Raw genomic sequence first — 22,982 nt, 5'->3', positions numbered from 1 at the left:
TGGAGAAACAGGGCCCCATCTGTTCCCTTCCTGCAGGTGTTCTTTGGGAATGTGGATGCAACAGGGGTGAAAGATAATCGTTTCAACCCCCCCATCATAGCCCGGTATATCCGCCTCCACCCCACACACTTCAGCATCCGGACCACTCTGCGCATGGAACTCATTGGCTGTGATCTGAACAGTAAGTCCCACCATGAGGCCGTGATCTGAACAGTAAGTCCCACCATGAGGCCCTCTGCTCCTGGCTCCTCCTCATGCCCTCTAAAATCTAACTCTGGAGCAGAGGGGGACAGGGGCCTGCACCTGTGAGGTGCTAAACTCTCAACTCCCGCTGATTTCAGTGAGAGACGAGGGTGCTCAGGGCCTGGCAGGGTTAGACCATGTTGGTGGTGGGGCTGGCACCAGACACACCAAGATTAGCTGCAGGGGACAGGAAGAGGGAGTGACATCTGGCAGGTAAGTGATGCTTGAAAATCTCCTTATTGGCTGATGGCTATGGCTATCCTGGGAAGAGCGCAGAGCTAGCTCTCGGTGCTGACGCTGCAGCTGTGGGTGGGTGTGTTAGCCACGCTGAGAGTGCCCTCCTAGAAAGAGTGTCTGATCCTCACCTGTTTTAAGGAACCCTGTTTGCTTTTGGTTTTTAGTCAGCTGCCATTTCAGTCTAGGGGGAGCAGGTGAGCAGATGGAGTCCCCCCCTCCCACACACACTGGGGCTGGATATGTGGAGGCACGTTGGGGAGTGAAGGACATTTCCTCCTGACAGGTTTCAGTGGTAGCCATGTTAGTCTGTATCAGCAAAAAGGACAAGGAGTACCCTCTAAGGTGCCACAAGTACTCCTTGTTCTATTTCCTCCTGAGTGACTCAAGGAGAACAGACCCCCCTCCCTCCCGGCAAGAGCAGGCTGGAGGGAGCAGGAGCTGCTTTGGGTATTGGGTGTGTGTCCAATGCACAGGACTGTTCTGGAGACATGGGAGCTGGGCTGGCAGGGGATTGCAGAAGCTGAAATATAGCCAGGTAAGGTACGTGCACAGCAGGACTGTGACAGGTGGTCTTGATGTGATAACAGATGCTGCCTCCCATATGTTGGCCAGTAGGCCACCAAATGGGAGTAATGGGCAACCAGAAGGCATTGGTTTCTATTGCTTCAACTCTCTTCCAGGCTGCTCCATGCCCTTAGGAATGGAGAACAAAAGTATCTCCAACCAGCAGATCTCTGCCTCCTCCTACAGTGAGAACATGTTCTCTAGCTGGGCTCCCTCCCAAGCCCGACTTAACCTGCAGGAGAGGACTAATGCCTGGAAGCCAAAGGTAACCATGGGGCATGCCCCACTTTTAAATGGGGGTTTCCCAGCCCACAGGAGCACTGAGCTAGTGACAGCGCACTGGCTCGCCACACTCCCCACCTCTCCCGACAGGAGTCCCTGTGGAGAATGGTAGAGGAGCAGCAGCTGTGGGTCAATCATAGCTGCTCCAGTCTGAGCAGGAGGTGCTGTATGGCAGGGTGCAGGAGGTCTGGCTGTGGGTCAGATCATAACTACTCCAGTTCTGGCCTCTCCAAGGAGGATGCGCTACAGAGATGAGAGTAGGAACAGTGAGTGCACTTAACATGAGCTGTGATCCCTGGCCTGGTGTTCAGAAATGTTGAGCACTCACCATTCCTTCCCACTGACATTAGTGGGACGTGCAGGGGCTCAGCCCCTCTGAGAGTGAGGCCAGTTCAGTTCAAAGTCTCTTTGGATCCAGCAGCTCCTTGTAGAACATTAAGGCCCCATCCACAATACAAGTAAACTGTGACTGCGACACTCTTGTCTGCCATGCTTACAACACACCAGGCTGAGTTGTGTCCACACAGCAGCCTTTTTCGCAACACACATGTGTCTCCAGTGGGTTTGTGCATCTGTACCGATCATGCTCCTTGCCATGTTTGTATCAGGGCACTGTGGGAAAATCAGGGTAGCTATCCCACAATGCCTCAGCGGAGCACATGAAGCAATGCATTTTGGGATTCCCTACTGCAAAGAGTCTGGGAAGGAGTGCTGGCCAACCTGGTGACACAGATGCTGTGAGGAGATCCTACCCACACAAGGAAATAAGTGTCCTCATTTGGTTCCAGGAGCATGCTATGTGCCAGTCTAGCAGGGCAACACCTGGTTAGCTGAGATTGTTCCGAAGTTTTAGCACCAACCATGTCCAGAGATGGTTACCAACTTGGTTCAAGGTTACGGCATAGAAAGGGTTTTGGCCTGTCTGCTCCCTGGCGCTGAAGACATTCTGAGAGTAGTGGGAGGGACTGGACATGGCTAAGTAAAAGTTCTGACATGTTGAGAGCTGAGGGGACCATTTGCACTGTGTCTGGTGGGTATTTCTGAAGGGGACATGAAGGCTGGTGTGTCATTCCCCAGGTGAACAGCCCCAATGAGTGGCTGCAGGTGGACTTTGAGAAGATCATGAGAGTCACTGGAATCGTAACCCAGGGCGCCAAATTCATCTTCAGTAAAATGTTCGTGAAGGAGTTTGCTGTCTCCAGCAGTCAGGACGGCTCGCGTTGGACTCCAGTTCTCCAGAATGGCGAGGAGAAGGTAAACAGATCCAGGCTGGTGCCTGGGATACCAGGGAAAGCCCAAGGGATCACAGACACTGGTACTCAGGGTTGTCCTTAGGCATACCCAGCTATGTTGCGTAGGACATACAAAAATATGGGGCACCCCTGGGTCTTAGTGTCCACCCGTTACCTCTTCCTATCCCTGTTCTGACCCCTTCTGCAGGCTCCGACCACAGCTGGCTGCTGCAGCCTGGCGAATCTTCCTCTGGAGGGGATCTAGTACTTAAAAGTGAAAAAGATCAGGCTTGACAAAGCCCTGGCTGGGATGATTTAGTTGGAGATTGGTCCTGCTTTGAGCAGGGGGTTGGACTAGATGACCTCCTGAGGTCCCTTCCAACCCTGATATTCTATGATTCTATGAAAAGCCTTCCAGCCTGCCAGACCTATTAGGACAACACTGAATCTGTTAAAGAGCCATTCAAGTGGTAATGAAGCAATTTAACAGGCATTTGCCAAACCCCAGGTATATACTGTCAGTTTCTGAATTTTACTGACAAAAACAGTTGTGCATTACTGTAATATTTACTCAGAACATGTTAGTCTACAGGATCTTAGTTTAAAATTTGCTTTAAAAATATTTCATTAGTGTGTTGCTGAAGATTATAAAATCACATCTCTAAAAAATCCTCGCACATATTTTTAGATACACAATCTGGTATTCATCTTTAGCCTTAAATGCTTGGATCTTCAGGCATATAATTTTTTTAATAAATCCTTCAAAAGACCACCTTTTCTAAAATATACATGCAAGCCCGAGCTGCCATCGAGCATAGGGCACCAGTTTAATAATACTGCACAGAGCCCCATAAATCCTAAGGATGGCCCTGCTGGCTCACACTTGGAGAGGGGCTTGCAACCCCTCTGTATCCTTTATTTAACCAACAGCAACTCCTGGGGCTTTTGTCATGGGCAACTCAAGGACCACTTGGCAGTGATGTGCTGCCAGGGTTGTGATGGTGTCTCTTTGGATGGAGGAATTAGTCAGTGTTTGGGGCCTTGCAGGGTTTTTTCTGCTAGGATGAGAAGTTGGTGCTAGGAGTCAGGTCTGTTCTTGGTGCAATCCTGTTTATCTACCAAGAACACACACACAGTCCTCTTTCTCTCAAAAGGTAGAAAGAAACTTTTTGTCTACACTACAAATTTATGTCGACCTAAGAGCAGGTCTACATTACAAATTTACATTGGCGCAGCTCCAGCCTGTCTGGTGAAGATGTTCTAAGCCGATGGGAGAGAGCTCTCCTGTCAGCTTAATAACTCCACCTCCGTGAAAGGTGGTCACTGTGTCGGCAGGAGAAGCTCTCCCCTTGACATAGCACTGTCTACAGAGGTTGGTAGAACTACATCGCTCAGGGCGGGTGTATTTTTCACGTAGTTTTACTGAAGTAAGTATGTAGTGCAGGGGTGAAAGTAAGTCTAGGGACTTACTGGTACGGGGCTCGGGCTGGCTCTGGCCCCTGGAAGGGGCAGGGCCTCAGGTGGAAGGGGCGGGACTGGGGGGTCAGAGCCAGCCCCGGGCCACCCTGTACCAGTAAGTGCCTGCTTCCCCCTCCCCTCCCCCCGCCGGGGTAATAGCGGCAGCCGCGGGCTCTGGCAACGGTTTAAAGGGCCCGGGGCGGTAGCGGCGACCGAGCCCTGGGCCCTTTAAATCGTCCCCAGAGTCCCACCACCGCTTCTCCAGGGCTCCGGCAGCAGGGCTCCGGGGACAGGGCTCCAGCCGCCACTACTGCCCCGGGCCCTTTAAATCATCCTCAGAGCCTGCTACCGCCCCGGGCCCTTTAAATCGCCGCCCCAGCCCCGCCGCCGCTACCCCAGGGCTCTGGCAGCAATTTAAAGGCCCAGGGGCTCCAGCCGCTGCTGAGAGCTGCAGGCCCTTTAAATTGCGCCTGGGGAAGCCGATGCACCCCGGTACGGTGCACCAGCTCTTGCCGGTAGGCTGTACTGGGGCGTACTGGCTTACTTGCACCTCTGATGTAGTGTAGACCAAGCCTTAGTTATGTACCAAGTCATTGCACAGTAATTAAATCACTTTTGTTCCTTGTGTTGGCGGTGCATGTCCTCCCCAGGAGCGGTTGTACCAATTGTACTGTCAGTGTGGGGCATTGTGGGATGGCTTCTGAAAGCCAGTAACAGTCAATGTAAGCTCCACACTGACCTGCGTCAACCTAACTACATCAACATTGACTCTACGCCTCTCACAGACTCAGTGTAATGGGGCAGTTACATCAATGGGAGCAAAATTTTAGTATAGACGCTTAGAGTTAGGTCAAGCTGCCTTGTGTGTGTCGACCTAACTCTGTAGTGTAGACCAGGCCTAAGTCAATGGATGAATTCTTCCGTCGACCTAGCTACAGCCTCTCTGGGTGGTGGATTTACTGCAGTGATTGGAGAGCCCCTCCCGTCAGTGAAGGTGCTGTCTACACTGATGCACTATGGTGCTTTAAAGGGCAGACATAGCCTGAGTGTGCTGCAGGGTGCTATGGGACTACGGTAATGCATCTGCTCTACCATTGAAACAAAACTGTCTTCTCAGGGCACTAGCAAAGGAGAGGTGCAGCAGTCCCACTTGGCAAACAAACATTTCCTGAGTTGCACTCGCTAGGAGTGCCTGGGGTGGTTCCTGCATGTGGATAGCATAGCACAGTGCTGCTGGAGGCAGAGGGAGGATAGCCTTGTTGCAGGGCTGGGCATATTTTTCCCCATTTGAAAATACCTTGCCCAAACCAAAACTTTTCCATTTGTTCCAAAGATTTTCTAACCCTTTAAAAATAAAATTGAAGCAAAATTTGAAACAAAAAGTCATTTTGAATCAAAATGTCTATTTTCCATTTTTTTCCATTTTTTTCTTGAGCAGAACAATTCAGAGAATTTGACACAAATGTATGAGTTTTGAGATGAGAGAGTTTTGTCCAAAAAATTTCACCCAGCTCTAAGGTATTGTTTCCTGCCATTGTGCCCATTGGTGCTTGCTCCATTATGAAGCCTTGCAATGGCGCAGAATTCCATCAGCCCTGCTTGTAACTGCATCAGCCCTTGTGCCACCTGGTCCGTCAGAAAGCAAAGTACAGGGACTTGTTGAAAACACACATCACCCACAAATTAGAAACCTGCAGGCCAGAATAAGGGGCTTTGTAAAATCCTGACTGTGCAATGGCCCTGGGGGATGGGGATAATGGAGGAGAACTGATTACCGTGTGTACTGCAGCAGCTGGGAGATGGGAAGAACTCATGATACAGCAACAGTCTATTAGTATGTGTATTCCCTCTGTGTATAAGAATCATAGAATCATAGACCCAGAGGGTTAGAAGGGACTACAGGGGCCATCTGATCTAACCCCCTACCACAATGCAGGATTTGTTGTGTCTGACCCATTCAAGACTATCCAGCCTTCTTTTGAAAACCTCCAATGAAAGAGCTTCCACAACCTCCCTAGGAGTCTGTTCCATTGTCCTACTGTTCTTACAGCTAGGGAGTTTCTCCTGAGACTTAATCTAAATCTGCTGTGCTGTAGTTTGAACCCGTTGCCTCTTGTCCTGCCCTCTATGGCAAGAGAGAACAAATTTTCTCCATCTTTTTAATGGCAGCTTTCAAATATTTGAAGACCGCTATCACTTCCCCCCCGCAATCTCTTCTCTTCCAAACTAAACATATGCAGTTCCTGCAGCCTGTGCTCATACAGCTTACATTCCATCCCTTTGATTATCTTTGTCGCTCACCTCTGGATCCCTTCCAGTTTCACTAAATCCTTTCTATACATTTCAGAGCAGCAGCCGTGTTAGTCTGTATTCGCAAAAAGAAAAGGAGTACTTGTGGCACCTTAGAGACTAACAAATTCATTTGAGCATAAGTAGCTCGCGAAAGCTTATGCTCAAATAAATGTGTTAGTCTCTAAGGTGCCACAAGTACTCCTTTTCTTTCTATACATTGGTGACCAAAACTGGACACAGTACTCCAGCTGAGGCCTAACCAGCGCCGAGTAGAGCGGTACTGTCACCTCCCGTGACTTGCATGCTATGCCTCTGTTAATGCAACCTAAAATTGCATTTGTTTTTTTTGTAACAGCATTGCATTGCTGACTTATGTTGAGGTTGTGATACATCACAGCTCCCAGATCTTTCTCAGCAGTGCTGCTGCCAAGCCAGTTATCCACCATTCTGTATCTGTACATTTGGCTTTTCTTCCCTAAGTGCAGCACCTTCCATTTGTCTTTGTTGAATTTCATTTTGTTGTCTATAGCCCAGTTCTCCAATTTATCAAGATCCCTCTGAATTTTAGCTCTATCCTCAAAAGTGTTGGCATCCGCCCCCCAGCTTTGAGTCATCTGCACATTTCATCAGTATGCTCTCCATACCTACATCCAGGTCATTAATAAAGATGTTAAACACCACCCCATACACTGCCTCCCCATATAGTAGACCTGGGCTGTAACAGAAAGATAGAGAAAGCCTATTAGAGCAATTAGCTGTCTGCACCCAAGCCAGTGCAGAATTGATTCCTCTAGTTTATTCTCCAGATCTTTGTCCTGTTTATTTTTAAATTTCCCAAGTGATGAAGCTTCTACCCCTTTCCTTGGGAATCTCTGCTGCAATCTGATAGACCCTGTTGTTTAGAACCCTCCCCCTCCGCTGTTATCTTCCTTTGCTTCCTTTCTTCCCACTCCTCCCAGGTATATCCTCTGCTTGCACCACCTGAAATAAGTCCCCTCCTGTGCCCTTCAGATACAGGGATCGCCTTCCTTAGCATTGTCCTACCCCCAGCTGAGTGAGATTCCCACCTAGAGTAACTCCACTGACATCCAGGGGCTGGTTCCTGGGATGAATCTCTGAATCTTTCCCCACTGGGGGAGTGAGCAGCCCTGACATGGCAGAGCAGAGAAAGTGCCAACTATTTCTTCCTCCTTTCAGATCTTCAAGGGCAACCAAAATCACTTCAGCACCGTGGTGAACTCCCTGGATCCTCCGCTCTTTGCCCGGTATCTAAGGATACACCCCCGCCGGTGGCAAAACCACATTGCCCTGAGGATGGAGTTCTTAGGCTGCGACGCCCAGCAAACATACTGATGGGCTGATAGCTTTGGATTAAAGGACCTAGCTTTGGCTGGACACTGAACCATCACCAAGCCTGGAGCGATCCAAAGAGGAAGATTTCCAAAGCCCATATGAAGGGCCACATTCACTGCAGGTCTAAGCAGAAGCAGCACCATTCACTTCTGTGGAGTTTTATGCATTTACACTAGCTGGGTTGGGAATGTGGCACAGAGCACTCTAAGTGGTCGGAAGAAAGGGGCCTGCAAAGGTTTATGGGTCGCCTGCCCTTCCCCTGTCTTTCTCATATACTGTGTGCCATATAATCGGAACATAGCACTAAATAATTAAACAGTAATTTTCCAGCAAACATCTGCTGCCACCCCCCACCCCTGTCTTCCCCAGCTCAGCCAGCCTTGAAATCCCCATGGGGCTTAGAGTCAGCATTCATAGCAGCTAATAATTAATTAGCCACTGAGATCTGCTTCGTTATTTTCCATAAACTCTCAGTGACCTGGCCCTGGCTATGGCCCCAGCACAAGTGATGGAGGGTGTGGTCTGGAGGGAGAGATAAGAACATCGCCCAAAGGCCACATTTTGCAATCAGCTGGGGTTCAGCGCACCCAGTGGCGCCTGCCAGAGTCCAGGCTGGGGCTGTGCTAGCTTGGCGCAATGCCTGAAGCCAGCAGCCATGCAGCCTGACTCAGGGCTGTGGGATTTGCCCCACATGCCCTTTTGTTTCCCTTCCTTTGCTGAGTCAATAGTGCTCCTGCACTGTCATGGCCCAGTGCCACCATTCTGTCTTCAGCAAGTTGCTCTCTTGTTGGCAGTCATCTCCTGGAGCAAACCCTCCTCCTCCTGGGGCTTTTCTCCCTTTCTGTGCTCTCGGTAGCCTGCTATGGGACTTTGGCCCCTCATGCCGACACCATGTAGAGTGCAGCCCAGGCAGGCTCTCAGATTGTCACAAACAAGGATACTTCCTGTCACACACACATACCCACCCCCACCCAGAGACTCTGTCAGGCCAGGGGCCATTGGAGGTTGGGGACATTTTACAGTAAGGCCATCTAGCCCAGATTGCTTCTTCACACTGAGCCCCATACGTTAGGGGAATCTGGAGTGGGAGCTGGATTTGGCTGTTATGCTCTTTCTCTGCTTTGGCTGAACCCAGTGGCTGCTTTCCCATTAACTTTAGGTAGACTGGGCCTGGATCCAAACCGCAGGACGTGGGCCCATCTCGGCTTATGCTAGTGTCTGCTGCCAGCATATTAGAAACAACAATGCTTGGAGCTCTATGATTAGACTAGACTGCCAGGCTGTGATCCAGTCCCTTTCCCAGGCTGCACTATAGACACTGGCCACACACTGTGTAGAATCCAAACTCGCCGCGTCCTGATAGTTGGCTTTATTAACAAGGCCACAATAAGATAATGTTCAGCTCAAACCTTCTCCCCTGGCTTGGCTGCTCCTAAGGCTCCTCCTTCTTGACTTCTCAGCCTACACCCCAGATCCTTGGTCCCCAGAAGGCCCGTCCTACCTCCCTTATAGCCAAGTGGGGTAATGAGTTACCTGCCTTGGAGACTCAGGAGAACACAATTAACCCTTTCCCAGCAGGGTCTCCAGGGTGGAGTATTTCAGTCAAACACTGCGAGCCTGTGACAGGCACAGAGACGGACTGACCCCACCTCTGGAGCACAGCCAGTCAAAGAGCAGGCATGGACCCCCTCAGTATTATGGTCCTGGTGTGGGTTCTGGTGTTTTCAGATGGGTGCCCACCTACAATGACCTTTTCACTTCTTCCCCCAGCACATTTTGTTGGGGTGTTACAACTACCAAATCCCCAAACTGTGCAGACATTGTTTAAATTGAAATGAACAAAAATAAAATCGATCTTACTGATGTAATCCTAATAAAGTCCAGACTCCAGCCAGATGGCACTGTGCTTGCTTTCAGGGTTTGCAACCAATCCAAGTGCTCACTACTGGAAGCCAATGCCAGCAATGCAGACCACATAAAAGCTCTCACCCCCAAGTAAAGTTTAGCAGCAAAATATTTTTAAAAAGAAAAGAAAAGGAAGACTTGTGGCACCTTAGAGACTAACCAGTTTATTTGAGCATAAGCTTTCGTGAGCTATAGCTCACTTCATCGGATGCATAAAGTGGAAAATACAGTGAGGAGATTTATATACACATAGACCATGCAAAAAATGGATGTTTACCATACACATTGTAAGGAGAGTGATCACTTAAGATAAGCTATTACCAGCAGGAGAGTGGGGTGGGAGGGAGAGAAAACCTTTTGAAGTGATAATCAATGTGGGATAACCTTTTGAAGTGATAATCAAGCTGAATGAGGGAGCCAACCTAGTGACAGAGGATGTGGAAAACGCTAATGTACTCAATGCTTTTTTTGCCTCTGTCTTCACTAACAAGGTCAGCTCCCAAACTGCTGCGCTGGACATCACAGCATGGGGAGTAGATCACACCACATGATCCATTGTCTACAGCCAAGCTCTATGATACAACCGCATTTGCTCCAACCCCTCAGACAGAGACAAACACCTACAAGATCTCTATCAAGCATTCTTACAAGTACAATACCCACCTGCTGAAGTGAAGAAACAGATTGACAGAGCCAGAAGAGTACCCAGAAGCCACCTACTACAGGACAGGCCCAACAAAGAAAATAACAGAACGCCACTAGCCATCACCTTCAGCCCCCAACTAAAACCTCTCCAGCGCATTATCAGGGATCTACAACCTATCCTGAAGGACGACCCATCACTCTCACAAATCTTGGGAGGCAGGCCAGCCCTTGCCTACAGACAGCCCCCCAACCTGAAGCAAATACTCACCAGCAACCACATACCACACAACAGAACCACTAACTCAGGAACCTATCCTTGCAACAAAGCCCATTGCCAACTGTGCCCACATATCTATTCAGGGGACACCATCATAGGGCCTAATCACACCAGCCACACTATCACAGGCTCGTTCACCTGCACATCTACCAATGTGATATATGCCATCATGTGCCAGCAATGCCCCTCTGCCATGTACGTTGGTCAAACTGGACAGTCTTTACGTAAAAGAATAAATGGACACAAATCAGATGTCAAGAATTATAACATTCATAAACCAGTCGGAGAACACTTCAATCTTTCTGGTCACTCGATTTCTGATCTAAAAGTGACTATTCTTCAACAAAAAAAACTTCGAAAACAGACTCCAAAGAAAGACTGCTGAATTGGAATCAATTTGCAAATTGGATACAATTAACTTAGGCTTGAATAGAGACTGGGAGTGGTTGAGTCATTATACAAAGTAAAACTATTTCCCCTTGTTTATTCCTTTCCCCTCCACACACCCCCTCCACACACACCCCCACACTGTTCCTCAGACGTTCTTGTTAACTCCTGGAAATGTGCTGGAAATGGCCCACCTTGATTATCACTTCAAAAGGTTTTCTCTCCCCCCACCCCACACTCCTGTTGGTAATAGCTCATCTTAAGTGATCACTCTCCTTACAATGTGTATGGTAAACATCCATTTTTGCATGGTCTATGTGTATATAAATCTCCTCACTGTATTTTCCACTTTATGCATCTGATGAAGTGAGCTGTAGCTCACAAAAGCTTATGCTCAAATAAACTGGTTAGTCTCTAAGGTGCCACAAGTACTCCTTTTCTTTTTGCGAATACAGACTAACACGGCTGCTACTCTGAAACCTGAAAATATTTTTAGTCACCAGTCGACTTAGAGTGGAAATATTGAAGCAGAGAGCTCCTCTGATGAGGATGCTGACTCCGAATTTGCTTCATGGGTCCTTGATTGACTGATCCCAGATGACCTTATTTCTTCTTATACCAGGGTTGATTCAGGGGTTAGACAGTGCACATTTCTCTGCTGGAGGGCAGGGATAGGATACAGAGGGACCTAGACAAATTGGAGGATTGGGCCAAAGGAAATCTGATGAGGTTCAATAAAGATAAGTGCAGGGTCCTGCACTTAGGACGGAAGAACCCAATGCACCGCTACAGACTAGGGACCGAATGGCTAGGCAGCAGTTCTGCGGAAAAGGACCTAGGGGTGACAGTGGACAAGAAGCTGGATAGGAGTCAGCAGTGTGCCCTTGTTGCCAAGAAGGCCAATGGCATTTTGGGATGTATAAGTAGGGGCATAGCGAGCAGATCGAGGGACATGATCGTCCCCCTCTATTCGACATTGGTGAGGCCTCGTCTGGAGTACTGTGTCCAGTTTTGGGCCCCACACTACAAGAAGGATGTGAATAAATTGGAGAGAGTCCAGCGAAGGGCAACAAAAATGATTAGGGGTCTGGAACACATGACTTATGAGGAGAGGCTGAGGGAACTGGGATTGTTTAGTCTGCAGAAGAGAAGAATGAGGGGGGATTTGATAGTTACTTTCAACTACCTGAGAGGTGGTTCCAGAGAGGATGGTTCTAGACTATTCTCAGTGGTAGAAGAGAACAGGACAAGGAGTAATGGTCTCAAGTTGCAGCGGGGGAGGTTTAGGTTGGATATTAGGAAAAACTTTTTCACAAGGAGGGTGGTGAAACACTGGAATGCGTTGCCTAGGGAGGTGGTGGAATCTCCTTCCTTAGAAGTTTTTAGGGTCAGGCTTGACAAAGCCCTGGCTGGGATGATTTAATTGGGGATTGGTCCTGCTTTTGAGCAGGGGGTTGGACTAGATGACCTCCTGAGGTCCCTTCCAACCCTGATATTCTATGATTCTCATCAGCTCCAATGGGCATTCAGAGTGCGCTGCACTAGAACTAGTCAGAAAATCATTTTTTCCCCGCTACAAAAAATGTCAAAAATGTGGGTTTTGTTTGAAAATTTTCTTTGCAATTTTTTAGATTTTTGTTGAAAAACTAAAAGCTGTGTGTGGGGGGCAGGAGAGAAATCACAAAACCAGAAACAAGTTCCTTTACACCAACAATTTTTTACAAAAGTGGACTTTCACTTTTGGTGAAAATATCTGTTTCACCGAGAAGCCTAAAAAGACTTCTCTCCCCTTTTAAATACCATCCAGCTTGAGGCCCAGGGTCTGCTGCATTCCGGCAGGTCAGAGCGTGAAACGTTTAGAGAGTCTGGCAGAGGATAGAGGCTGCAGCGATAGGAACCTAGTGAGATTAGATGAGCTAATGTTGAGGCATTGGGGAGGGAAGTGGGTCCCTCTCTCTCGAAAAGTGATCCACCGTGTGGAAAAGCACCCAGCCTCCCTTAACCAAATGCAGGGATTCAGGGGAGACAGGTGATGGTTCACCAGCTAAGCTTCCATAATCAGCCTGCTCTTTGGGGATCACTGCAGACTCTGTCCAGCTGCCAAGGATTCGGGATGAAGGGGGTGCAGGGGTGAGAGTACAGGGCAGCGAGATGGAGGGGGAGCTCCCCCTCCTCTCCCTGGCTTGCAGCTCCCTGTCACATTAGGCCTCAGGCTGGCCATTTGGGTGAGGGTGGGCGCCTGGCTCACCTCCTACATCGTTCTCAGGTGCGGTTCTGAGGTGCCCCCTTCCATTGGTGTCATGTAAGCAGGCCTGCCCCCTGCCAGGGGATGGCAAGCAGGCCAGACAAAAGAAAACTAGTTCCACGGTCCTTGCCTCATGCATAGGAGAGGGGAGCAGGCTTTCAGCACTGCAGGCTGTTGCAGCTCCCACTCTCCTGGGTGGCTAAACAGGATCTCAACAGCAATAACAGCCCAGCCCATCTTCGTCCTCAGAGGGCTGAAGCAAGTGGTGCATGCACACCATACACCAGCTAATAACAACACAGTGCCCCAGTCTGGTTTGGGTGGCACCCCAATTTGTTGCATTCCTCCCTTTCATAGACCCTTGTCGGGGTCTGACAAGCCTCATAGATGCTTGGGTGGGGGCTGATCCTTAACCCCCTCTTGACTGATGTGTGTATGGGGGGGTCAACTCAACTCCCTCCCCCCACAGCTGGATAGTGACATGAGAGCTCCCCCGTTTGTTTCAATCTACTTTAACCAAGGCAGGTAGGGGGAAGAGAAGGGGGGCGGGGGTGATGTCATAAAAACAGCAGAGTTCCACGTGGCAGCTTTAGAACCCAGAATGGAAGACTCCGAGATCAGATGTGATCAGGTGTGTGCGTGTGCACGCGCACACGAGCACGTCCTCTGGGGCTGGCACTCTGCAGTTTGGCCATCATCTGGAACCAGCAGCCTGGTTTGTTCCCCCGGGGTTTGGCCTCACTGCCCTAGGGCTGCCTCTGACAGTGAGTACCTGGTAATTTGCTCTATACAAAAACCTTTTTATGGACCTGATGGCCTGACAGCAAGAGGATCTCCGTCCTTGCTCTGTAATGTGGCACCTTTGTATTGCTCTGGTAAAAGATGAGAAATACAGCCTTGACATTCTGGAGCGTGTCTGTATATGCATGTGCAGATACAGATGTGCGTGCCGGTGTATGTGTGGGACAGTGATTTTCCTGGGGACTGTAATAACAGCTCTTTGCATGGGCGGTGGAGCAAGATTCCGAGACATTGCTGGCCAGCCAGGACAACCACTCCCTTGGAGGAAAGCAACACGAAGCCTGAAGCAGGTTGGTCTCAGTGGAGGAATGTCTCTCCGTGCCACTGGGTGACTAGCTGGGCTGTAATAGACAGTGATAAATGCATCCCTACAGCAGTGCTAGCTCAATGGCACAAGGCAGCAGGACAGTAAAAGAGTATCTTCAGTGGGTCCTAGATACCCTAACAAGGATGACAGGCCTGACGACTAGGCCTGCCAGCTGGTGGAGGCACAAAGAACACCCATTCTCTGTGCCCTAACACTTGTGAGCGGTCAGCTGTGGATCGAAACACACAAGCATCCTGCTTTTACAGTGCTGCACAGGGCAGGATTCCTGTGCATTTCAATAGGCATGAAGGATGTGCCATCGCATAGGCCATCAGTGCATCCCCCTGGTAATCCACATTCAGCAGCAGCCAATATCTGACACTTCAGCTGACAGGAGGATTCAAACATAATGCCACCAGGTGGTGCTGCATTGCTGTATGTGAGTGGCCAGAGGATCCCCTCCTCGTTGGCCGCTGCAGTGACTTATTGCCCAGAGTAGGAGATCCAATTACCCTTCAGTCCAACTGCATCATCACAATAACAACCTGCTCACAGGAACAGAGTGACCAGACTGAAGGACGGCTCCTCATGCTCATCAGAGCAAGGAACTCCTGCCTGTGTGGCTGGTGACGTGGATCTTAACAGGGTCATTGCCCTCATTGGGGGAAACAAAGAGCACTTCAAACTCAGGGCTGGAAACCTAAGGATTCCCAGGGCTCGGAAGAGTCTGTCTCTCAGTGGCTTGCAAGCTGATCTTATCTTTTATTTTAGGAACAGGAGACCAAACAATATCCCTTTCCAAGGTGATCTTTCCAGAACCCAGAGCAGCTGCAGGATATACACTGAATCTAGGTACTCCAACTCACTCAGTGTCAGAACACAGCTGGCTAGGGCCACTGCACCACTCAGTGATTTTTGCTCCATGATACCATTTCATGATGGACCACCCTCCTCATATCAACCAGCAGCTCACAAGCTAGTGCCAAAGAAACCCGGGGTGCCATCTGACATGCCCTGCAGAGATCCATCTTGCACTGGCAGAGAGATGGACCAGATGGCTAGGCAGCTCTGTAGTTCCTGTCATACTAAGCCACCCTGTGGGGAAAGTGGGGTTGGGTCCCCTGGGAGGTGTGGCCTACAGTGACAGGTACCTCCTCCAATGATAAGCCTGCCCTTGCCAGCTGTGTTCTGAAGCTGTTAGACTAGGGCCTGGGCTCCCTATTCCATATAGTCACTGCAGCTTCCTTGGCATTGGTAAAATCAGCAGGAAAGGGGTTAGGAGGCCAAAATGGTTGGTCTTGGCTTGGAAGGTGGCAGTGGCCAGAATAAAGGTGCAAGGGGGGTATAATCAGGGGCACCTGTGGAGAATGGACCAATCCACTCAATCGCACCAGCCTCCACCACTGGCACATCCCAGAGCCTCTCTTTTGTATCTGCCTCTCTTTTGCGAGGCCAGGGTCTCTTGGGCTGCAGGGCTAGTGAGATGCATTGAAAGGATGGTGGTGCTCTCTCACCAGCTTCAATTCATCCTGCTCAAAGCAGGAGTTGCGACTCGCTGCCCTAATCCCAGATGCTGAGTTTTTAAAATATAGTGATAAAGAGATTTAAAAGAATCAATCAATTGGACAGAAGGTCAACCCAGAAAGTGTCCAGTCTTGAGTGTTCCCAAAGTATGAAGCCAGCCTTGAAATTCCTGGCACCAGGGTATGAACAGGGAAACTACACTAAACCTGCAGTCCGTGGGCAAAGTCACAAGTCCCTTGCAGCAACTCCAGCTGCCCAGAAGTCATGTGACGCAGTAATGGCTGTGGAGTGCTGGATTGTGGGCGGTGGATTTGTAAAGCCTGACAGGCTCCTGGACTAGTTTCCAGAACGGTCTTGTTAAATGTATCTTCTTCTTGGGAATGGAAACAAGAGCTGGTTTCCCCTTGCCATATGAGTCAGAGCTCCCCAAATCCCCGGCCCCCATGTCATCTCGAAACAAGAATTCAAAGGTTCTGCAGAGTTAAAGGGCCTGATCCTCAGCTAATGTAAATTGTCGTAGCTTTGTTGCCTTCAGTAGAATGGTGCCACACAGTTTACACCAGCTGAGGATCTGACCCAAAGTGCTTGCATGGTGTAAACTGGTAGCAAGTGCTAACAGTGCAATTAGGTTGATTTGGGGATAGAGGATCTTTCCTGCAATAGCATCTCAGGATTACTGAAACCTACTCAGTTTAGGGTCAGGGGAGTCTGATAAACTGTGTTATGAAATAAACCCTGGTCATTTTTTCAAGAAACAGCGTGGAGGGATTATCCATCACCCGGAAGCTTCTCTGAGATATCTCACTGATGGTTTCATCCCCCTCCCCCACAAAGCCATACCTCAGGTTATCCATTTTCCTCTTTTCTAGCCTCTCTCTGTCTTTCTGCCTTTTCTTCCTCTCTTCTCACTCTCTCCTTTTTTCTTGTGGCTGATCTTGCTTAGACTTCAGGTATCCATGTGAGTAACTTGGTTCCAAACAGCAAACCCAAACCCTTTGCTGCTTTGTGCTACACTGCTGGTGGATTTTGGGTCCACAGGAGTATCACATAGGGCTCATCAGTGGTATAGAGCTGGTATATTGGCTCCTATATCACCCCTACTCGTCCCTGTCAGCACAGGGGGCATAAGAGGTATTTTGTACACCCTGTATTGTTTACAACTGCCTTCAGGCTATTCTAAATTATGCCAGGGAATTGGCTTGTCAACGCAGCTAGCCCAGGATTGGGAGAGCGCAAAGACCACCTTTGCAACCACCTCTTGAGCTGCAACAGCCATAGCTTGAGGATCTGGGTCACAGACTCACTCATGTGACACAGAACTACCCTGTCTATTGCTTATGTACAGGCTACCCTGGATCCTGCCAAGAGGCCAGTGACGTTTTTGTGGGTGTCTTTGCTTTGGACTTCTATTCCTGTCCCTAGATACATTTTAATTTCTTAAAGCATTTAAAAAGAAAAATATTTCCCCCACACTGAAAGGCACCAGAATAAACATTTGTTACAGTGTCAAAATGCTGGCTAAAAAGGGCTTTTTCCCCAAATAAAATGGCAAATGACAAGAGAATCAGGGCAAATAATGGGACTCTAGAAACAGCAGAATCCAGACCCAGCCATCTCTGGGAGCCCCTGATATTGAGCACATGGGATACATCCGGGGGCCCTGCAGGCCCAGGAAATTGACCAGGTGAGGGACACTTATCTGATCCTAACAGACAGGCCCTCAATACTCCCAGGAAGGCATAACCCACCCCCAAGGTCCTTCCTGCTATATCCCAAAAGGGAATTACTTTTCAATCCAAAACGTGCTGCTCTTTTCAATCCTGTGCATGAGCAGGAAGCACACTGTCCAGGGGAGACACTTGATACTGGTAATGTCAAACCCTGCTGCTGTAACAGTGGGTTCTCAACACCAATTCTATGAAAACAGATATGGGAGACTGATATAAGGGGACAGTTAACATTAATTAGCAACAATTTGTTATTGTCAGAATGAATCCCATGCTGCATAAAATCGATCACTTGATGATTACCTCTTCTGTTCATTCCCTCTGAAGCACCTGGCATTGGCCACTGTTGGAAGACAGGACACTGGGTTAGATGGACCGTTGGTCTGACCCAGTTTGGCTAGTCTTATGTTTTTACAAAATACAGGACCAGACCCAAAAATGGGAAACAACCCAGAGGGAGGGGGCAGTGTAGCCTAGTGTATAGGGCACTGAACTAGGAGCTGGGGTCAATTCCCACCTACACTGATCTGCTGGGTGACCTTGGGCAAATCATGTCCCCACTCCGTACCTCAGTTTCCTTTTCTGTAAAACGGGGATTATGGCATTGCCCTCCTGTGTAGAGTACAGCTGAAAAGCGCTATAGAAGAGCTCAGGATTATTATTATTACATGTATTCAGGTACTTACAAGCCCCATCTGAGCCCCTCCCAAGTATTCATTCTCACAAAACCTCCATCAGGTGGGGCAGTGCTATTATCTCTGCTTTACAGGGGGTGGGGAACCATGGCAGAGAGAGACAAAGTGACCTATCCAAGCCTATGGCAGAGCTAGGAATTGAACCCAGCCTAGTACTTTAACTATATGATCAGCCTTCTTCTTGCATGGGCTGAATCAGAGGGCTATTAATTACACTGAAGATCCCCCATGCTGTCTGAACGTATTTAATGCCCCCATGAGTGTCAGATATCTGAGAAGTCATTGTCAGTTGTATCTTCCATGCAGGATCTGAAGCTTGTGGGGGACAGGGTAAAGAGGACACACTGCTGTTGTATGGCAATCTATGTCCCCCAGGAATATTTGTAATGCTCAGATGCAGTGTCAATTTAATATCAGATATATTCTCTGTTGGGGGACTCCATTTGCCTCTGGCAGGGGTGTGGACTCGCTGATTCAATAGGGTCTTTTCTATCTTGGCTATGATCCTAAATGGTTCTCTTCATATTTCAGAGTAATTCTCCTCTTCCCTGCTGTTTATACCGTGGTTAGCTGCAGGATTGTAGTTTGCTCTCTGCATTTGTAGGCTCCCACGGCAGCATTTTCATTGTTATGAGCCTGTCTCATGCACTATTAGGATACGGGAAGCATGAATCCAAACAGCCCTGCTTCTCCTAGGGATGCACAAGAGAGTCTTTATAATAAGTGCTCATAACAGCACAGTTCCTAGCTATGCCTGCAATCAGATGACAAAGTGTGATTCCATGGATCATCCTGGATCCAGACTTCCTCAAATGATGGGGATGTTGGAATCCCAGCTTTATAGCTCAGGCCTTGCCTCTATATTTATAAATTCAGAATCTTTCTTAGTGAGATGCTCTTTCTAGCAAGAAATACACTTAAGAGCCCGTCTGACTGGCTAGAGAATTAAGGGACTACTTTCAAATGTGGGCTGCAATTTGCATCCACTTAAGCCTGCATGAGCACATCCAAACAGGCACTACGGCACAGTTGTGCATTATTTGGGCCTGTTCCAAAGGCCACTGAAATCAGTGGAAAGGTTCCCATTGACATCACCGGGCTTTGGATCAGGCCCTGTGTGGACAGTTACTCATCAGCATGTTGGGTTCATACAAATTTTTCTGCTGTAATAAAGGGAATTGGTCTGGGAAATTTTCCCCTTAGTAACTGACAAGTCCCTAACCCCTTTTACACTTTTCAGTCTTCTTGTGGTCAAAGGATCCTAAAGATCAAGACTAGGGCAAGGGCAAGCGTGTGAGGGGCCAGGTGGAACCAGGTGAGGAGAATCCAGCCCTGTGAGAAGTCCCCTGGCAGGAAGAAGCCATGGCACTGCTGTTGCACAAGGCTGTGTTTCCTCTGCTGGTCTGGCTGATTGCCTCTGCCTCCTGCTACCAGCCCACCTCCAAGCCTGAGGCCATCTCCCATCCACGCAGGCACCTCTTCAGGATCAGAGAGTGGGGAGCCCAGAAACCAGTCCCAGGAAGACTTCTGGCTTGGCAGAAGGGGAAAGTTTACCCCTTTGCTGTGGGAGAGAGAGGAGACCCAGGCCAGGAAATCCAACGTAAGTAGCAAAAGCAGCAGCTAAAGAGAGACAGGCCCCATGCCTCCAGCTCAATGGGGTGGAAGTAGAGAATGGTACTGCCAGATCCATTGGTAATGCTCGTAGATGACATATTTTTAAACCTCTCTCCCGGTGTCTGGAATCTGCAGGGTGAGGTACAGGATGGATGTGAGGCTTATTATTCCCTTGGAGTCAGTTCAGTGCTGGAGAAATGGATAGGATTTGCAGCCCTGAAACTATAAATTCTCTGTGTATCCCTAAGAGCATCTACAGCACTGGCCTAGCTATGTACCCCAACTTGGGCCTAGGAGGAACCCAGTTTTAGAGACAAGAGAGGAGTTCAGTCACCATGACCCATTCAGTTCTTGGTCACTCTGCTAAAACTGCTGCCAAGGGGGAAGGTTAGTGCCAACTGGGAGGGGGATGTGTGATGAAACTGTCATAGCTAGTTCCTCCACCCCGCTCCCGTGCCAAAGGGGTACGTGGATGTTTCAAGAGGGCAGAATATGATTTGTTTACCCTGCCACCAAATGACCCTCCATTTCCTTTGTAGGAAGGGCTAGGGGTTCAGGGTTGTCTCTCTGATTGCAGATTATTTTTTACTTTTATACAAAGCATCGAGGGCACTGACACTAGACTTATCTCCTCCTCGAGCTCTTGTGCCTTACAATGGCAAAGGACAGGAAGGTGAGGCAAGTGAAGAGATAAGTGTATTCTTAGTTCTAATAGTTGATCCTACATAGCTCATAGTGTTTAACAGGGGCAAATGGAACAGGAACTGAATTATTATACTATTCATGCTTCAGAATAAATTCTGATTTATTGGTCCTTTTCTAAATCTACTTTTATGAAAAATCTCACTAAGACTGAAACTCCTTGGGTCAGTTAAAATGGGTCCTCTTGGTCTCTGTTCAAATAACTATCAGAAAACTCAAACATTTAACAATTAATATTGGGGTCTGTCTACATGGGAACACTCAGGAAAGTTAATCTGAATTACCTAAAGGTGTGGATTTAAAGTGGATTAGTTAAACTGCATTAAATTCCTGTGTAGACTCTCTCATTCAGAATTGAAGTGACTTTAATTCCATTTTGCTTAATTCACAGAATTAAATTAAACCAAATTAAAGCCACGTTAATTCTGAATGAGAGAGTTTTAATGAAGTTTAACTCATTGACTTTAAAAATTAATTTGAATTAACTTTCCTGAGTGTCCCCAGGCAGATGAGCCCTTAGAGATGTTCCAGTCTTTCTGAAGGCTATTCAGGCTGTTTCAGCTTTCCCCAAACCTGCCTTTCAGGTTCCAAAAACCTAATGAGATAGAGCCCACCTTCTCCCAAGTGTCTATGTTCAGCCCAGGGTCCAATCCTCATGTGACTCTGGGACCCAGGAGTCTGCCAAGAAAAGACACACGGGATCTGGATCTCTATTGCTTCACAGATGTCAGGAGAATGTGTCTATAGGTTCTACTGTACCAAGTTAGAACCTTCTTATATTACCAGGCAACCAGCTTGTTTCATGTAGGCTACTAACAAGCCATTAGGTGGGCACTACCAGCCTGGTCTGCATTGAGACAAGCGACCTAGAAATGCAAATTGCCCTGGGCCCAATCCTGTTCCCATGGAGGTCAACTGTGTTCACTGGGAGAACAGACAGGTGCTATATTCCATCACCAGTCCTCAGAGCTATCCATTCCTCACTCTCTGGGCTATGGAGAGACAAGGTGGGCGAGATAACTGGCTGGGCATGTGGGGAGGCAGCAGGGACTCGCCAATGTGATACTTTATTGGCTCTCCCACAGACAGAAATGCATGTAGAGGATCAGGTGCCACATACCTTCTTCCCCTGTGGTGCTTTTAACGAAGGACATCCCTGTAGCAGATTTTTTATTCTATCCCTCCAGCACATTGCTCCTTTTGCTGACTAGAATGTGTCACCTCTGCAGGAGTCCGCAGGTCCTGGCTGGCAGACTACATGGACGATCTCTGGACCCACATCCGTGGATCCTTCCCCCGGGCAGCTCTGTATGCCTTCCCTTTTGCCTTGGGGATCATGCTCCTTCTCTGCTGCATCACGTAAGTGTGCGCATAGCCTCGTGCTCAGTGCATATTACACATCCCCCCTCTGTGCCCCAATACTGTAGGGCTGATGGTTGTATAAAAATCAGGTAGTCTTCTCTTGGAAGAAAAGACTAGCTTCCTCTTGTCTAGAGCTCTGGGATGAAGATCATGGTTGACAGCTTCATTCCTCTACAGAGGTTCTCAGACTGGGGGCACGCCCCCCTGCAGGGCATGAGAATCATAGAATATCAGGGTTGGAAGGGACCCCAGAAGGTCATCTAGTCCAACCCCCTGCTCGAAGCAGGACCAATTCCCAGTTAAATCATCCCAGCCAGGGCTTTGTCAAGCCTGACCTTAAAAACCTCTAAGGAAGGAGATTCTACCACCTCCCTAGGTAAAGCATTCCAGTGTTTCACCACCCTCTTAGTGAAAAAGTTTTTCCTAATATCCAATCTAAACCTCCCCCACTGCAACTTGAGACCATTACTCCTCGTTCTGTCATCTGCTACCATTGAGAACAGTCTAGAGCCATCCTCTTTGGAACCCCCTTTCAGGTAGGGGAAAGCAGCTATCAAATCCCCCCTCATTCTTCTCTTCTGCAGACTAAACAATCCCAGCTCCCTCAGCCTCTCCTCATAAGTCATGTGTTCCAGACCCCTAATCATTTTTGTTGCCCTTTGCTGGACTCTCTCTAATTTATCCACATCCTTCTTGTAGTGTGGGGCCCAAAACTGGACACAGTACTCCAGATGAGGCCTCACCAATGTCGAATAGAGGGGAACGATCACGTCCCTCGATCTGCTCGCTATGCCCCTACTTATACATCCCAAAATGCCATTGGCCTTCTTGGCAACAAGGGCACACTGCTGACTCATATCCAGCTTCTCGTCCACTGTCACCCCTAGGTCCTTTTCCGCAGAACTGCTGCCTAGCCATTCGGCCCCTAGTCTGTAGCGGTGCATTGGGTTCTTCCGTCCTAAGTGCGGGACCCTGCACTTATCCTTATTGAACCTCATCAGATTTCTTTTGGCCCAATCCTCCAATTTGTCTAGGTCCTTCTGTATCCTATCCCTCCCCTCCAGCATATCTACCACTCCTCCCAGTTTAGTATCATCCGCAAATTTGCTGAGAGTGCAATCTACACCATC

The 22,982-nt window shown here is 48.6% G+C and overlaps 1 protein-coding gene across 3 annotated transcripts in view; it reads left to right on the top strand.

Moving 5' to 3' along the window:
* Window positions 1–22,982, top strand: part of F8 (coagulation factor VIII) — a 96,114-nt gene that overhangs the window by 67,424 nt on the left and 5,708 nt on the right. The window contains exons 23-26 of one of the 3 annotated variants that reach the window (XM_075132342.1): window positions 37–181; window positions 1,161–1,309; window positions 2,404–2,580; window positions 21,720–21,849. In XM_075132342.1, the coding sequence (XP_074988443.1) occupies window positions 37–181; window positions 1,161–1,309; window positions 2,404–2,580; window positions 21,720–21,849 (601 nt within the window). Of the gene's footprint in view, window positions 1–36; window positions 182–1,160; window positions 1,310–2,403; window positions 2,581–7,505; window positions 9,552–10,057; window positions 11,294–21,719; window positions 21,850–22,982 lie in introns of those variants that run through there. The other 2 variants (XM_048863627.2, XM_048863626.2) reach the window with 2 other exon arrangements.

The sequence above is a fragment of the Caretta caretta genome, chromosome 9 (genome assembly GCF_965140235.1).
Source record: "Caretta caretta isolate rCarCar2 chromosome 9, rCarCar1.hap1, whole genome shotgun sequence".
Lineage (NCBI taxonomy): Eukaryota > Metazoa > Chordata > Testudines > Cheloniidae > Caretta > Caretta caretta.
Note: the sequence above shows the minus strand (reverse complement) of the source record. Positions and strands in the feature narration are given on the sequence as shown.